We start from the raw sequence: 18,418 nt of genomic DNA, 5'->3' as shown, positions 1-18,418 counted from the left end.
CAGAGACAGAGACAGAGACACACAGGTAGAGGGAGAAGCAGGTCCATGCAGGGAGCCAGATGTGGGACTTGATCTTGGGTCTCCAGGATCACACCCTGGACTAAAGGTGGCAGTGCTAAACCGCTGAGCCACCCAGGTTGCCCATGCATTTTCCTTTCCTATATATCCCACATACACGTAAACACACTTGCACAAACAAATCTTGTCTGGCAGTTTGGTTTTCTTGGTGAAGCAGAATTTATCTAAGTAACTTTAAAAAGAAAAAGATTTGATTTATTTATTCCTGAGAGACACAGAGAGAGGCAGAGACACAGGCAAAGGGAGAAGCAGGCTCCTTACAGGGAGCCTAATGCAGGACTCAATCCCCAAACCCCAGGATCACCATCCTGAGCCAAAAGCAGAAGTTCAGTTGCTGAGCCACCCAGGTGTTCCCGCAAGTAATTTTTCCAAGGAAACAACTTTTGCAAAATAAAGGTCTAGGGCCAACTGCTTGAATTCTATAAGGGTCAAACAATAATTTAAAATATTTTCCTCAATAAGCCTTAAAAACGCATTTTAGTTTCATCCATATAATCTGCAAAATTGTAAGGTTTTCGATACCAATGACTGCTAGAATTAAGCTGTACGAGGGCAGAGAATTGTGTGTTTTTGCCCACAACTATACCAAATGCCCCCAAATTACTTGGCATATAATGAGCATGAAATTAATAATTATATTTCCATAGCATCATATGAGTCTGCTTCACCAAAGCTAATAATTTAAAAAAATTGTGTGAAATCATATTTCTTAAAATAATGAAATAATCTTGGAATATCCAAATATGGATATTCCACATTTGAAAGTGATTCCCATTAATACAGTTAGCTCACCTTTGTCATTTTATAAACTTGTCAGTGATACAACCCAGCATTTTATGTGGGTAGTTTTTTGAAAATTAACATATAGCATTGAGTTTGATTTTATAAGCCAATTTAATAGGCTAAAAAAATTTGATTTGCAATAATTTCCTTGCTAGTTGGTCACTGGAATTAATCATTAGTATTTCTTTTATGTAAATCATCTGATTACAACTTTTACTACCTTTCAAAACTTCTCCATGGTCCTTATGTTTTTAGATGTTTCCCATGTATGTCTTGGAACTTAAGTGTTTCATAAAATTTTTATGATCATTAGCTAAATATTTCATTCCATGAGCAGATTCCATATTTTTATCCTACTCTTCCATATCAAGAAAAAATAATTATCTATAACCAGTTCTGAAAGAAGATTAGCATAATGCCACCAATGATATATTAAAAGTTTATTTATAAAACATACAAAAGGAAAAAAAAACAGGAGCCATCTCATTAACATCATTTGGTCAATTGTAATATTCAAATTTTCAAGAAATACTTTAAGGTTGTAATATTTTTTAAAGATTTTATTTATTCATGAGAGACACAGAAAGAGAGAAAGAGAGAGCAGGGACGCAGGCAGAGGTGGAAGCAGGCTCCATGCAGGGAGCCCAATGTGGGATTCCATCCGAACTCCAGGAAGGCAGATGTTTAACCTCTGAGCCACCCAGGCATCCCTAAGGTTGTAATTTTTTAAAAAAGATTTTATTTATTCATAGAGATGCAGAGAGAGAGAGAGAGAGGCAGAGACACAGGCAGAGGGAGAAGCAGGCTCCATGCAGGGAGCCTGATGTGGGACTCGATCCAGGGTCTCCAGGATCATGCCCTGGGCTGCAGGTGGCGCTAAACCGCTGTGCCACCGGGGCTGCCCTAAGGTTGTAATTTTTAATTCAGTGTCCTATACTTTTAGGTAATTCAAATCGCTAATCTTTTCTAGGATTTTTTATTGAAGTAGAACTGACATGCAGTATTATATTAGTTTTAGGTGTACAATGTAGTAATATTATTTTTTCATATCACAGAATGATCCCCATGGTAATTCTAGTTACCATCCATCACCATACAAAGTTACTATAATTTTTTAAAAGATTTTATTTATTTATACATGAGCTACATAGAGAGGTAGAGACATAGGCAGAGGGAGAAGCAGGATCCATGTGGGGAGCCCGATGCGGGACTCAATCCCAGGATCCTGGGACCACGACCTGAGCCAAAGGCAGACGCAAAACCAGTGAGGCACTCAGGCATCCCTTTTTTTGTGTTTTTACTACAGTGTTTAATTTTTTTAAATTTAAATTCAATTTGCCAACATATAGTATAACACCCGCTTATCCCATCAAGTGCCCTCCTCAGTGCCTGTCACCCAGTCACCCTATCCCCCAGCCCACCTTTCCTTCTGCAACCCTTTGGTCATTTCCCAGAGTTAGGAGCCTCTCATGGTTTGTCTTCCTCTCTAATTTTTCCCACTTACTTCCCCTCCTTTCCCTTATAATCCCTTTCACCATTTCTTATTTTCCCCATATGAGTGAGACCATATGATGATTGTCCTTCTCCGGCTGACTACTTCACTCAAGCATAATACCCTCTAGTTCCATCCACATTGAAGCAAATGGTATTTGTCCTTTCTGATGGCTGCGGAATATTCCATTGTATACATAGACCACATCTCTTTATCCATTTATCTGTCAGTGGACACTGAGGCTCCATCCACCATTTGGCTATTGTGGACATTGCAGCTGCGAACTTCGGGGTGCAGGTGTCCCAGCATTTCACTGCATCTGTATCATTGGGGAAAATAACTAGTAGGGCAATTGCTAGGTTGCAGTGCAGCTCTGTTTTTAACTCTTTGAGGAACCTCCACACAGTTTTCCAGAGTGGCTGCACCAGTTCACATTCCCACCAACAGTGCAAGAGGGTTCCCCTTTCTCCACATCCTCTCCAACATTTGTTGTTTCCTGTCTTGTTAGTTTTCATCATTCTCATTGGTATGAGGTGGGATCTCATTGCGGTTTTGATTTGTATTTCTCTGATGGCCAGTGATGCGGAGCATTTTCTCATGTGCTCACTGGCCATGTGTATGTCTTCTTTGGTGAAATATCTGTTCGTGTCTTCTGCCCCATTTTATGATTGGATTGTTTGTTTCTTTGCTGTTGAGTTTAGTAGATCTTGGATATTAGCCCTTTATCTGATATGTCATTTGCAAATACCTTCTCCCATTCTGTAGGTTGTCTTTTAGTTTTGTTGACTTTCTTTTGCTGTGCAGAAGCTTTTTATCTTGATGAAGTCCCAACAGTTCATTTTTGCTTTTGTTTCCTTTGCTTTCATAGATGGGTCTTGCAAGAAGTTGCTGTGGCCAAGTTGAAACAGGGTGTTGCCTGTGTTCTTCTCTAGAATTTTGACGGATTCATGTCTCACCTTTAGATCTTTCATCCGTTTTGAGTTTATCTTTGTGTATGGTGTAAAGAATGGTCTAGTTTCATTCTTCTGCACGTGGCTGTCCAATTTTCCCAACACCATTTATGGAAGAAACTGTCCTTTTTCCATTGGATAGCCTTTCCTGCCTTGTCGAATATTAGTTGACCATAGAGTTGAGGGTGCATTTCTGGGTTCTCTATTCGGTTCCATTGATCTATGTGTCTGTTTTTGTGCCAGTACCACACTGTCTTGATGATCACAGCTTTGTAGTACAACCTGAAATCTGGCATTGTGATGCCCCTGGCTCTGGTTTTCTTAATTTTTTAAAGATTATGTATTTATTTATTCATAGAGACACACACAGAGAGAGAGGCAGAGACACAGGCAGAGGGAGAAGCAGGCTCCATGCAGGGAGCCTGTCGTGGGACTCGATCCAGGGTCTCCAGGATCACGCCCTGGGCTGCAGGTGGTGCTAAACCACTGCGCCACTGGGGCTCCCCCTAGTTTTCTTTTTCAATATTCTCCTGGCTATTCGGGGGTCTTTTCTGATTCCACACAAATGCCAAGATTATTTTGTTCCAACTCTGTGAAGAAAGTCCATGGTATTTTTATAGGGATTGTATTAAATGTGTAAATGGCCCTGGGTAGCATAGACAGTTTCACAATATCAGTTATTCGAGTCCATGAGTATGGAATGTTTTTCCATCTCTTTGTGTCTTCCTCAATTTCTGTCAGAAGTGTTTTATAGGTTTTACCTATAAAACCTATAGTTTTTACCTTTACCTCTTTGGTTAGGTATACTCCTAGGTATCTTATGCTTTTGGGTACAATTGTAAATGGGATTGACTCCTTAATTTCTCTTTCTTCAGTCTCATTGTTAGTGTATAGAAATGCCACTGATTTCTGGGCGTTGATTGTGTATCCCGCCACATTGCAGAATTGCTGTATGAGCTCTAGCAATCTTGGGATTGAGCCTTTTGGGTTTTCTATGTATACTATCATGTCATCTGCGAAGAGGGAGAGTTCGACTTCTTTGCCAATTTGAATATCTTTTATTTCTTTTTGTTGCCTGATTGCTGAGGCTAGGACTTCTCATACTATGTTGAATAGCAGTGGTGAGAGTGGACATCCCTTTCGTGTTTGTGATCTTTGGGGAAAGGCTCCCAGTGTTCCCCCATTAAGAATGATGTTTGCTGTAGGCTTTTCATTAATGCTTTTAAGATATTGAGGAATGTTCCCTCTATACATTCTGAATAGTTTTGATCAGGAATGGATGCTGTATTTTGTCAAATGCTTTCTCTGCATGTTGAGAGGATCATGTTGTTCTTTTTCTTATCTTGTTGATGTGATCTCTATCACGTTGATTATTTACGAGTGTTGAACCACCCTTGCATCCCGAGGATAAATCCCACTTGGTTGTGGTGAATCCACACTGTTGGATCCTATTGGCTAGTATCTTGGTGAGAATTTTTGCATCTGTGATCATCAGCGATATTGTTCTATAACTCTCCTTTGGGTTGGGGTCTTTGGTTTTGGGATCAAAGTAATGCTGGCCTCATAAAATGAGTTTGGAAATATTCCATCCCTGTCTATCCTTCAAAACAGTTTTAGTCAAATAGGTATTATTTCTTCTTTAAACGTTTGGTAGAATTCCCCTGGGAAGCCATCTGGCCCTGGACTTTGGTGTCTTGGGAGGTTTTTAATGACTGCTTCAATTTCCTCGCTGGTTATTGGCCTGTTCAAGTTTTCTACACCTTCCTGTTCCAGTTTTGGTAACTTGTGGGTTTCCAGAAATGCGTCAATTTCTTTTAGATTGCCTAATTTTTGGCATATAGGTGCTCATAATACATTTTTAAAATCATTTGTATTTCCTTAGTATTGGTTTTGATGTCTCCTCTTTTGTTTGTGATTTTATTACTTTGAGTCTTTTTTCTTTTTAATAAAGCTTGCTATGGGTTTATCTATCTTATCAATTCTGTGAAAGAACCAGCTCCTGGTTTTGTTGATCTGTTCTACAGTTCTTCTGGTCTCTATTTCATTGAGTTCTACTCTAATCTTACTCTCTTCTGCTTGTTTTAGACTTTATTTGCTGTTCTTTCTCCAATTACTTTAGGTGTGAAGTTAGCTTATGCATTTGAGTTTTTTCCAATTTTTTGAGGGAGGCTTGTAATTGCAATGTTTTTCCATCTTAAGATTGCTTTTGGTGTATCCGAAAGATTTGAACAGTTGTATTTTCATTTTTATTAGTTTCCATGAATCTTTTTAATTCTTCTCAAATTCCCTGGTTGACTCATTTATTCTTTAGTAGGATGCTTTTTAACCTCCCATGTGTTTGGGTTTCTTCCAAATTTCTTCTTGTGATTGAGTTCTAGTTTCAAAACATTGTTGTCTGAAAATTGGGGACAATCCCGATCTTTTGATATCAGTTAAGACTTGATTTGTGACCCAGCGTGTGGTCTATTCTGGAGAAAGTTCCACGTGCACTTGAGAACAATGTGTATTCAGTTGCATTTGGATGGAATGTTCTAAATGTATGTGTGAAATCCATCTGGTCCAATCTATCATTCAAGGCCCTTGTTTCTTTGGTAATGTTGTGCTTAGAATATCCGTCATTTGTGGAAAGGGCCATGTTGAAGTCTCCTACTATTAGTGTATTATTATTTAAGTATCTCTTTACTTTGGTTATTAATTGATTGATATACTTGGCAGCTCCCACATTAGGGGAATAAATATTCATGATTGTTAGGTCGTCTTGTTGGATAGATCCTTTAAGTATGATATAGTGTCCCTCTTCATCTCTTACTAGTCTTTGGTATAAAGTCTAATTGATCTGATATGAGGATTGCTTTCTTTTGAGGACCATTTGAATGGTAAACTGTTTTCCACCCCTTCATTTTCAGGCTGGAGGTGTCCTTAGGTCTAAAATGAGTTCTCTTGTAGACAGCAAATAGATGGGTCTTGCTTTTTTATCCAGTCTGATACCCAGAATCTTTTGATGGGATCATTCAGCCCATTCACATCCTGAGTATTCAAAGATATGAATTTAGTGTCATCATAATACCTCTTCAGTCCCTGTTTTTGTGGATTGTTTCTTTGGGCTCCCTTTCTTGTACAGGATTCCCTCTAATATTTCTTGCAGAGCTGATTTGTTGGTTACATATTCTTTCAGTTTCTGCCTATCTTGGAAGCTCTTTATATCTCCTAGTCTGAATAACAGCCTTGCTGGATAAAGTATTCTTGGCTGCATGTTCTTCTTATTTAGTCTCCTGAATATATCCTGCCAGCCCTTCTAGCCTGCTAGGTCTCTTTGGAGATGTCTGTTAATGTGATATTTTTCCCCATATAAGTTAAGAATCTATTGTCAGGGATCCCTGGGTGGCTCAGCAGTTTAGCGCCTGCCTTCCGGCCACAGCATGATCCTGGAGTCCTGGATCAAGTCCCACGTCGGGTTCATGGAGCCTGCTTCTCCTCTGCCTGTGTCTCGGCCTCTCTCTCTGTCTCTTATTTATCTCTGTGAATAGATAAATAAAATCTTTAAAAAAATCTATTGTTGAGCTGGTTTAGGAATTTTCTTTATCTTTGAAATTTGCAAGTTTCACTATAAAATGTCAAGGTATTGAATGGTTCTTATTGATTTTGGGGGTCCTCTCTATCTCCTGGATCTGAATGCCTATTTCCTTCCACAGATTAGGGAGGTTCTCAGTTACAATTTGTTCAAATACACTGTGTGGTCCCCTCTCTCTCTCAGCCTATTCTGGAATCCCAATAAAATGCATATTCTTCCTTTTCAAGCTATCATTTATTTCTCTAAGCCTTTCCTTGTGGGTTCTTTTTCTTTCTTTCCCTCAGCTTCCTTCCTTTCCATCAACTTGTCTTCTCTGTCACTCAGTCTCTCCTCCACCTCATTAACCTTAGCAGTTAGTTTCTCAGTTAAAGTATTTTTAATTTTAGCCTGATTAGAACTCAGTTCTGCAGTAAGAGAATCTCTAGAATGCTTTATGCCTTTTTCCAGAGCCACCAGTAATTTTATAATTGTACTTCTGAATTATATCTCCGACATGGTCTCTAAATCTACACCTAGCAATTCTGCCAGAGAGTGTTACTTCCAGTTCATTCTTTTGTGGTGAATTCTTCCTTCTATTCATTTTTGTCCAGTGCAGAGTTGCTGTATGAGCAAGCTGAGTCAAGAATATCAACAAAACCGAAGTAAAATACACCCTAGATGGTTCCAAAGAAGTCAGAGACCTGAAAATGAAAGAAAAAAAATAGAACAAAACAAAACAAAAGGACCACTAAAGTGAAAAACAAAATTTAAAACAAAATAGTAAGAATAAAAAAAACAAAAACGAAAAACAAGCAAAGAAAAAAATGGGGGGTGGTGAGGAAGTGATGGTGGAGAGAAAATATAGTCTCTGCAAGGGGACCTAGAGGATGGATCCTCTTGGTTCTGAGTGTATTTTGTTCTGTATGTTAGAAATAAGATAATCCCAAATTTATATAAACCAGCAATACTTATATAGAGACCCAACATCTAGTCCAAAAACATAAACAAGATAAAAGGAGGGGGCAGAATGGGAATGAGGAATGAAGAGTGAATATAGTGTCACAGAATGAACCAACACGGTGTTCCTCTTGGTTCTGGATGTATTTTGGTCAATGTGTTGGAAGGTACTAACTTTCACCATTATAAAACAAAATGAGGCACAAAAAAAAAAAAAAACATAACTCATATATCTACCAAAATTAAATTGAGTATGTTGAAGGGAATCCAAAAATGAAGAATATATTTAAGGCATGTAATTGTAGAACTATGAATGTCGAAAAGGAAAGAGCTTAAAAATGAAGAGTTGGTAAAATATTACAGTAAAGGCTGGAAAAGAGAAAAAATATTGGAAATTTTTAGCCTGATACAAAAACGAGTTGCAGTGGGGGGGAAAAAAAAGCCCCTCTAGTTGTATGTTCTATTTTCTCTCAGTCCTGGAGCTTTCCAGCACTGCTCGGCCGGTAAACTCGCTCTTCCCCATCCTTGCAGCTGGTCTCCTGGGGACGGGGCCTGCTGCGCTGGTTCCCAGGTGTGAGCACCTGCGGAGATGCCCTGCCCCGCCCCGCCGGGGGGGGGGCAGCTCCGTGAGCTGTGGATCCCGCGAGACCTTGTTCCCCGACGCCCTGCCCCTCCCAGGGGCCAGGGGAGATGCCGCATGGCGGTGCCGGGTCTCCAGCCCTGGGGCCAGCTGTCCCTGAGTAACTACCCACCGCTCCAGGTCCGCACTGGCCTGGCGCCCCGGGACAGGTGGGGGATCTGGAGGCTTCCCTGCGATCCCAGTTCTGCCGACTTCCCCGCGGAGCTCTCTGCCCTCTGGGAAACTCTGGCGGACTGTTAAGGTCCCGCTGCGTCCGGGGCTGCGCTTCCGGCCTGGGGCTGCGCTTCCGGCCCGAGGCTGCGCTTTCGGCCCGAGGCTGCACTTCCGGCTCGTGGCTGCGCTTCCGGCCAGGGCTCTCCCCTTCCGCTGGAGCCCAGCGCCTCGCAGGCGCCCGCACTTCAGTCCCCTCCCACCCGGTTAGGAGCGGAGGCCCTCCTCTCGGTGGCGTCCGACTGTTCTTACGTCTCAGGTCCAGTTGGTCCGTGCTCAGGATGCTGCGGAAGCCCCGAGGGTGAGTTAGCGGCGCGGGGTTAGGGCCCCAGGGTTAGGGCCGCGCGCCGCCATCTTGCCCCGCCCCAGAGTCGCCGCCCAGTAGGGGCCGCGCCCCCTGCGGTGCGGGCAGCCTCACGACCGCTCCCTGCAGCTGTTCCTCCGCCGTCCGCGGCCCGTTTCGCCCCTTCCCCTACACTTCCCTCTCTGAGGCTGCTCGCTTATTTCCAGTAGTCTGTTTCCCTTTCGTTTATTAGATTCTACTTCTGAGTGAGCTGGTATGATAGGGTCTCTCTCTCCCACCTCTTTTGCTCGGCCTTAGTCTCTCAAACTGCATTGTTGCAAACGGCCAGATTTCGTTCCTATCTATGGCTGCTAATACCCGGTTGCGTACACTTACCCGTCCTCCTCGTCCATTCAGCCCTCAGTGGCTGCGCAGGTTGTTCCTTATCCTGGCGATTGTCAGCAGCGCTACAGTGCACAGAAGCCCTCAAATTAGTATTTTAGCTTTCTTTCGATAAACACCCAGAAGTAGAATTGCTAGGTCATAGGGTAGCTCTATTTTTAATTTTTTGAGGAACCTCCACGCTGTTTTCCACAGTGACTGAGCCAACTTACATCCCCGTGCATGGGGTACAGGGTTTCTTCTCTCTGCATAATTGCCAGCATTAGTATTTTTTGTTTTGTTTTTTTTTTTTTTGTTGTTGTTGTTGTTTTTGATGATAGCTGATCTGACAGGTGTGAGGTGATACCTCATTGCAACTTTGATTTGCATTTACCTGATGTTAAGTGATATTGAACATCTTTTCATGTGCCTGTGGCCCATCTGAATGTCTTCCTTGGAAAAATACCTGCTCAAGTCCTTTGCCCCTTTTATTTGTGGGCTTCTCTGGTGTTGAATGGTATCAGTTCTTTGTGTATTTTACATATTTTAACGACTTACATAAGATTCATATATTTTAATCTCTGATCTGATTGGGTATAAGATTTGCAGCTATCTTCACCCATTCAGGAGATTGCCTTTTCACTTTGTTGATGGTCTCCTTTGCTGTGCAGAGCTTTTTAGTTTGATGAAATAACATTTGGTTATTTTAGCTTTTATTTTGCTTGCCAGAGGAGATAGTCCTATATATATATATATATATATATATATATATATATATATATATATATATATCGCTGAAGCTGATGTCAAAGAACTTGCTGCCTATGTTTTCTTCAGGGAGTTTTATGGTTTCAGATCTTACATACAAGTCTTTAATCCATTTCGTACATTTTCTAGAATTTAATGTTCTCGTTAATTCAACAAGCTACTCTTCCGACAAGTTCAGTACTTTTGTAACTATTTATAAAATGATTTATGTATTCATTTTCAGTTTGGATTCCTAGCAAACAAATGATGTCTGTAATTAAAATCTCCCAAGTTCATAATTAAAAAAAGAACCAATCGTTTTTATTTATCCTGCTTGGAATTTGCTGAGCTTCCTGAACCTGTGGGTTTTTCTGTGATGAAACTTACAAAAGATTTTGTAATAATTTTTTTTTCAGATATTTCTGCCCCAGTCTCTCTGTACTCTCTGTCTGGGACTGCAAAAACATGTATGCAGGGTATCTTCATATTGGCTCTCAGGTTATTGAGGTTGTATTCCCTTTTCTTCTTTTCAATCTTTCTTTTCTCTGTATACTTTAGTGTGGATTATTTTTATTAACTGGCTTTTCACTGATTCTTTTTCTGTTTTTTTTTCCAATATTTTTTTAATCTCAATAAATGGATTTTTAATTTCAGTTATTGTATTGTTCAATTACAGAATTTCTTCTTAGTTTCCTTCTAGTTAGTCTATTTATTTTCAATGGACAGATTTTTCTCTTGATACTGGGGCTTGTTTTCTTGTTTTTTTTTCACATATTTAATAAGTTTTATATATTATATATTTTAGAGGCTCTGGATATTGCAATTTTCTTCTGAAAACTTATCAATTTTCTTCTAGTAGGCAGTTTAAATTACATGCAGATCACCCTGATTTTTAAAGACATGATTTTAGGTTTTGTTAGGACTATTTCCATCTATTAATGGTTTTGCACTTAGTCTGATGATAAGGGGAGCTGGAATATTTACAAAGCCTGAATTTGTTGAGACTTAACTGTGAACTTACCTCCCTTGGGCTGGGCAGCTGCTAAAACCTCTACTAAGCTCTTTCAAGGCTTTCAGTTTTCCTCTGGGCTGCTTTTAGCCTTGCATGGAACACAGGCAGTTTGAGTGGTGTCCACGTGCAGTTTTTGGACTCCCCCTTCTTTGACTCTCCACAGTCACACTCCTAGCCCTGATTTCCAGCTGCTCTGGAAGCCAGAAGTCTGTCTTCTTTTTCCTCCATAGGGATTCAATAACTGCAGCTTTCCACTTGAGCTCTTGCTATCCCCTTCCAGCTGCCCCACCTCCTATCCTAGAGATGGAGGATGCTCTCAGTATCAATGCGGTGTCTAAAATCTGACATAGCCAAAGTAATACTTTTCTTTCAAGGATCTCATCTCCTTTAGTTTCTGCCTGCCTTAAGTCTCTTCCAGTTCTCTCCCTGGAGTTTATTCTTATTTTTAGCACAGGACAATTTATCATAAGCTAGCCTGTCTATCAGAGGCTGAAAATAGCCCCTTGTAGTTTTTTTTTTTTTAAGGTTTTATTTATTTATTTTAGAGAGAGAAAGCCCAGCGGGGAACAGGGGGAAGTAGGGGTCAAGGGACAGAGCGAGAAGCAGACAGCCTGACATGGGGTTGCATCCCAGGACCCTGAGATCCTGATGTGAGTCGAAGAGAGATGCTCAACTGACTGAGCTACCCAGGTCCGCCCCCCATGTTGTAGTTTTTTCAAGTCTTTCTAAATAACTCATATCTAGTAGTAACAGTTAAAACAAATTTTATTTATCTTCTCAAATTTGTTTTATGACTCTCATGAGGCTTACTTTTGAGGTGTCTCCTTTGCCCCACTTGCCATTCTGTCATAGCTTCATGTTATTTTTACCTTCTGCCAATGTATATAGCTATTATTGATCTATCTATCATCTATCTATCTAATTCCTCTTTTCTGGACAACTCTGGATATCTTTAATACCATGCTATATAAGCAAATAAAATATAATCTGGGAACATTTTTTTGCCTTATTTTTAGCCGGAAAATCAGTTCACCGAGAGTATACTGGAGTTATTCTAGGATGGTATATTTAGAGTGGAAGGTTCTAGAGTTCTGGGGATTTTGCTGCACCTTAATCAGTATCCTATTGGGGACAAAAGGTGGGGATGGATTAGTGTCCTTTAATACCTTAGACTTGAGGACCTAGCTATGTGTACACATGAAAGCATCAAAACCAGCAAGCACGTTTATAATCTCTTACCCCTAACCATGACTAAATTTAGAATCTGTTCTTTGAGTTAGATTTGGAAATGTACTGAGGGACTCCCAGTACTTGCAATGGCAACTCAACAGAAAACTTTGTAGTCTTTCTACCCTAAGTCTCTCCCATTGCCACGTATTATATTGTTCACTGCAGGCCAGTGTTATCTAAAAATACTTTGGAGAGAAATGTCCATGACACGTTTCACCAAAAATGGAAGCATAGAGCGTACTATTCCCGGTAGGTATTCCTAAGTTAAAATAGCATTTTAAAGACTGAAATATTTTTATTTTTATCTATTTTTTTTAAAGATTTTATTATTCATGAGAGACACAGAGAGAGAGAGAGAGAGAGCGAGAGGCGGAGGGAGAAGCAGGCTCAGTGGGAGCAGCAGGGAGCCTGATGTGGGACTTGATCCTGGAACTCCAGGATCACGCCCAGGGCTAAAGGCAGGCGCCAAACCGCTGAGCCACCCAGGGATCCCTGAAATATTTTTAATTATAAAAATACATAATCCAATACAAGCATGTGCATAACATTTAAATTTGATCCTTAGGTTTCCCAAAATTTGTTTCACCAAGGAATTATTATTATCATTTTCTCATTTCTACCCGCTGCTGTGCAAAATTATTTTGTGTGTCTTTATTCATTCAGGTTGGTCTCAGTCCCTCCGTGTAACCTGACCAGTTGTCTTCTCTTAACTCTTCATTGCTCTCTAAGCTAACTAGATGCTGACTGGGAACTTTTAAAGCCCTGTATATAATAACCAGATAATTATATTTATTTATCCTGTTATGAAGTTTATAACTAATGGTGTTCATGAACTTGCTACCATTCTTTTGCTTTATTTGTGTATTCATTTTAACACTTTGAGGATCCATATACTTAGAAAACTTCACCTTTTTTCCCTTTAAACTTGAAGCCTATACTCCATTTCTTATAAGGTATTATGTTAAACCTCTTAAACAGTTTGATATTTAATAATTTAAAACTTAGCTAATATCAATGTGTGTGTGTGTGTGTGTGAGAGAGAGAGAGAGAGAGAGAGAGAGAGAGAGAGAGATGTAATAATCTTCCAAGAAAGAAACAGGAACTTGCCATTTTTCTCCTCTTATAACACCCATGGCTTGTGAACGCTGTATTTCATTACTAAATCATGGAAAATGAAGTCTTTACAATTTCACCTCTAATAATATGCCTAGTTTATCTGTGATACCTTTGAAAAGGTTTCTCTTAGGCTGTACTTTTTTTCAGCAGCAAACTTTTCCCTGGTTCATTTTTTTTTTCTTTCATAGTTTGCTCTTTTCAATTTTGAATTCTGCTTGCTTATGCAAAGTGACAACCTATTGGCCGGAAATTTGGGAAATTTAAATTAATTTTACTATAATTTTAACTTAGACACTTCCATATTTAAGAGGGATATTTAATATTGAATACTTTATGAACACTTGGGAATTCTGATGAACTCATTTTTGTAGATATCTTGGAAGGATTTGCTTATGTTACAGCTGATCTTGAAGAAATGCATCATTTATTTTGTAAGCTTTTTGTCACAGCAGGGTCTCTGAGCACATTTTCAGTTTCATAGGCTTTGTTGTTCATAATCAGATGTTCTGATTGTATATGATTTTCCTTAAGCCTCTGCAATATCATATTGGTGAATATCTTCAACTCAGAAATTTGTCATTAAATCACAGGTTCCCCCCCACTTAATTGTACTGCTCATTCTAAAATAGTTATTAATAGAGTTTCTCTATCAAAGTCTGAAGTATATTTTCCTGTTTTAATGAGTTTTTATTTCCATAGAGATAAATAAATTTGTACATATTTAAGCCACAAACAGAGTTGTTTGTGAATAGAGTACCACCCTTTGACTGACTAGACTATTTTGATTTGTAACTTAAATTTAAGTCACAGAGGTCAGTGTTAATTACTATCAGATTTTTCTTCCTTGAACCTTTGGTTTTCATTTTTGTTTTTAGGGTTTATTCTCAAAGATTAATTCTAATTCTATTCTATTTTATTAAAGAAATTACATTAGTATATTTGGGTGTTTTAATCTTACTTGTAAATTATTTGCTTTTTAGAATCAATTTTTTAGCATACCTTATTATTTTTTAACTATGGTTTTGAAATAACCAAATATAGATTTCTAGAAAAATCCAATAAAATATGTCAAACAGGAATATATATTTCTATTGGTTTTGTGTCTCATTAAGGAAATTACATATTGTATAACTATAATTTCACTGTGTGTATATATCATAGTCATGGTAATTGGGTATAAGAATATTTGTAAAAATAATTTATAGTATTTATATTATTTCACAGTACTTTAATTATTAGTGAAGTTTAGATAAAGTTATAAGAGTGGGCAATTGGGAAGGAAAATGACATTGAAATGAGCATTAACAAATTGAAGACCATGAAACAATCAGATCATTCAAATGTCTTTTTCCTAAAGGACTGTCAATCATAAATATGAAAACATGGGTTAGAAAAAAAAGTTCTTTAAATATATAAAAGCTTTAAATATTATATTTGGTCTTAGCACTATAAAAGTCTTCTCCAATACTTGTTTTTTTTTTTTTTAATATTCTGGCACCATAAAAATGGTGATATTGTTTATCCATTTTCAGTTGTACAGAAATTCGAATAATATTGGTTCTCTAATGTCCATCCAAGTCTTGTAAAGTTAAATCTAGTAACACTGAGTATTTAGATTCATGGTTACTGTTTTAGCAACCTCTCTTCTTTAAATATTTATTGCTACATTCGTTTTCACTAAACCAGAAGATAATACTCATAAAAAAATTTTTTATGGATTTTAGAAAAAAACTATAATTAAAATCATCAATAGTTTCATTACATGTCAGGTAGTCAATACTGGGGAAGAATTATATCAAAATATATTTCTCATGTTATAACAAATTAGGCTGATCACTTCAACAAATTAAAGGTGATATATATCTGCCAACATACAATCTTATCTTTCTCATTCACGATCAGAAGTGTAATCAGTGATATTTTTATTTTTGGTAAACACAAATGTATAACTATTTCATATATATGTGACATATGCAAAACTACTCTAGGAGTACACATGGAAAGAATTCTCATTTATACTCATTAAACAATGCATTTCATTTTTCTGGACTGTATAAGAGCATATTATATTTAAATATTTTTTTAAAAATCTAGCATATGAAGATAGCATATCAAAAGACGTATTGTCCTAAAGCATCATATTTCATTTTGTATAAAGGATACCATCCTAAATAGTTCAGTGTTTCTTAGAAATCATTTTTATGTTTGTGTAGTTCTAAGGCTGCTTCTTATCTGATGCACACAAGCATATTTTTAAATATAGCTTGACTTGAATTAATACAGTGTAATTATATTTTTCTTGAGGATATTGTTAACTTTACATGGAAGGACTCATTAGTGAAAATGAATACGTATGTCATACCATATAACACCTTCACCATGCAAAGTTGCTAAAACAGTATGGAAAAAACCTCCTCAGGAAAATTTGATATAGCTTTCCTATGCTTTTCCAGACCTATTTTCAACACTGCTAAAAGGGGGGAAAATTCAAGAAGGCACTGAAGAGACCACCTCACCAGACCCTGATGTTACTTCTCCTCTGGATGTACATGCTGCAGCTCCATAGGAGCCAGGTTGGAAAAGTTTCTAGGAAAACGACATTTAATAACATCTTTTTAAGTAGAAAGATTTTTTTTTTCTATGGCAGTTTGTCTTTTTAGACCCCAGAGTACATGAAAAAGTCTATACTTTTATTTTGAACTTAACATCTATTTCTTTTTTTTTTTTTTTAACATCTATTTCTTAATTGCTATTTAAAAAAATATATCAGTGACAAACATCTGGCTTCTCAAAAATATTTTTGAAATGTCGTAGTTTTAAAGCATGCAAAATTAGCTAATTAAAAACATCATGGTTCTGTTTTATACATACTCTAAAAATAGCAAGCTGTTATTAATCCATTATATTAGAGTTTGAAGTTAAATTATTATAAAAAGGTATATCAACTTTGTCAAGCATTTCTGTATATACTATATAAATGGAAGTAGGTAGTTTCTATAAGTTCCCTTTTCTGTATCTCAAGCTCTATATTATTGCTCTTGACTCTTAGTGAAAGTTTAAAAGTAATTAAATATTCATATGATATTGTTAATTGTCTATACCTGGGAGGACTCTGAAGATACAGGTCAGTGAATTTGCAAAATGACCTTAAAAGGACATTTTAAAAAAAACTAACCTCAAAACCTTAATTTCAGATTTTGTATATTTTGAAATATAATGAATCTCCACTCAGATTATTAAAATGCATTGCAGTAGAGAAGCATGGCAGTAATTCCATGAATACAAGTTGCACATTGTAATTGTAACTGGTGTATTTAAAAAAAAAATTAGTTGCTTTGTAGCCTTTTGGCTAAATCAAATGTAGTACTGTTCTTATCAGCTTAATATCTGGTATGTCCCCTATCTGAGGATAAAATATGTAAATGGATTTTTGGAGCAGGGAGAAGAAATTAGTAGCTTGCTCCATCCACTGTCATCCATCGACCTGGTTATTTCAGTACATCCGGGAATGATACATCTCTACACCACAGACACACAAACCATAGTCATGACTTTTAAAAGGTTATCACTTAGCAATAGTCAAAATATATGTAAATGAAGAATGAAAAACATCATTTAACTGGGGGACCATAATAAACTAAGTTAATTTGTCAATGAAAGATATAAGAAAATCAATAGTTATACCGTTGACAGTTTAATTCTGAAATGATAAGTGCACAAAATATAGGAATTATCTTTGCATATGTATAAGAGCTAATGTTATAATAGTATATATTTACATGTCTGCTTAATCCAAGCATGATACATTTGAAGTTTAAGACATCTTTCTACTTGTTTATAATTCTCTCGCCAACTTATTCACAGAAAAATGTACAGTAATCTATACTTGGTTTACAGGCTTTATCATATTTGCCTTGTATTACAAAAGTTATTTCAGGAAATTATGTTTTGCTGCTCTTATTCTTCTTTCCCTAGTATTTAGTTGTGAACTCCTTGATAGAAGTTATTGTACCTCAGTATATCATTGCTTCTGTCTCCTATGAGGTCTGATAAATTGATTTTAAAATATTAGTTACATAGGAAGTTTATTGATAGAACTAAATGTGCAGAGTCAGACATTAAAAAAAATACTTGGGTGGGGTACCTGGGTGGCACATTTGGTTAAGAGTCTGGCTCTTGATTTTGGCTCAGGTCATAATCTCAAGGGTTGTTAGATTAAGTCCCATATTGGGCTCCTCACTGGGCTGGCCATAGAGCCTGCTTAAGATTCTCTCTCCTCTTTCCCCTTTCCCTTACTTAAAAAAAAAAAAATGGCAAAAAAAAATTCTTGATAGATAAATAGGCATTGGTCCTAACACTGTATTTATTAATTTCAGATGCATTTATAAGTCCACCTGCCTAGTAACTATAAAGCGACTTTGGCATATGTGGCTACTATCTTTTCTTAATGGCCTAGCATATTGTTAGTTTGGACAGACTAGAGTGGTGGTCCAGGTAGCATTTTTTCAAAATTCTAACTTTTTCATGTTGCATTGAGTAAACACTCAATGAGAATGAACTATTTAATTATCAGCCTACATAAAATAAGCAGCAATAAACATAACTCTACATCTGAAACTAATAATGTACTATATGTTAGCCAGTTGAATACAAATGAAAAAATAAATATAACTCTAAAGTAAGGATAACATGGGGTTCCTTATTTCTTGTAAATGAGAGCATTGTTGACAAATTTAGCTGCTCCAAGTTCTTTACAGTATGGATCAGCAAAACTGAAAAGAGACAGGCAGCAATTATTAAGATAAAAATGGATCAAGAGCAAAATTTTCTAACAGATTGAGATAGAGAAAAAACAACTTCATTAATCCTGTTAATAAATAATTTTAGCTGAAGTGTTAAACATATTTTTTTCAGTCAAGAAGAAAGGGTCATAAATAGATCAGATTTAGGCGTTCATAGTGATGAGTGAAGTTGAGCAATAGCTCTGTG

General features: G+C 37.4%; 1 protein-coding gene and 1 non-coding gene across 24 annotated transcripts in view; both read left to right on the top strand.

Moving 5' to 3' along the window:
• EPHA6 (EPH receptor A6) overlaps nt 1–18,418 on the top strand; it is an 872,277-nt gene that overhangs the window by 127,726 nt on the left and 726,133 nt on the right. The window contains exons 1-2 of one of the 23 annotated variants that reach the window (XM_072812312.1): nt 8,772–8,961; nt 15,883–16,002. The exons of 20 other annotated variants lie outside the window; for them this stretch is intronic. In XM_072812312.1, the coding sequence (XP_072668413.1) occupies nt 15,955–16,002 (48 nt within the window). In that variant the 5' untranslated portion in view covers nt 8,772–8,961; nt 15,883–15,954. Of the gene's footprint in view, nt 1–8,771; nt 8,962–15,882; nt 16,003–18,418 lie in introns of those variants that run through there. 2 more of the 23 variants (XM_072812313.1, XM_072812317.1) reach the window with 2 other exon arrangements.
• LOC140625243 (U2 spliceosomal RNA) lies at nt 16,759–16,951 on the top strand. Its single transcript, XR_012024607.1, has one exon. It is a non-coding gene; the product is annotated as a U2 spliceosomal RNA (small nuclear RNA).

Source organism: Canis lupus, chromosome 35 (genome assembly GCF_048164855.1).
Source record: "Canis lupus baileyi chromosome 35, mCanLup2.hap1, whole genome shotgun sequence".
Lineage (NCBI taxonomy): Eukaryota > Metazoa > Chordata > Mammalia > Carnivora > Canidae > Canis > Canis lupus.
Note: the sequence above shows the minus strand (reverse complement) of the source record. Positions and strands in the feature narration are given on the sequence as shown.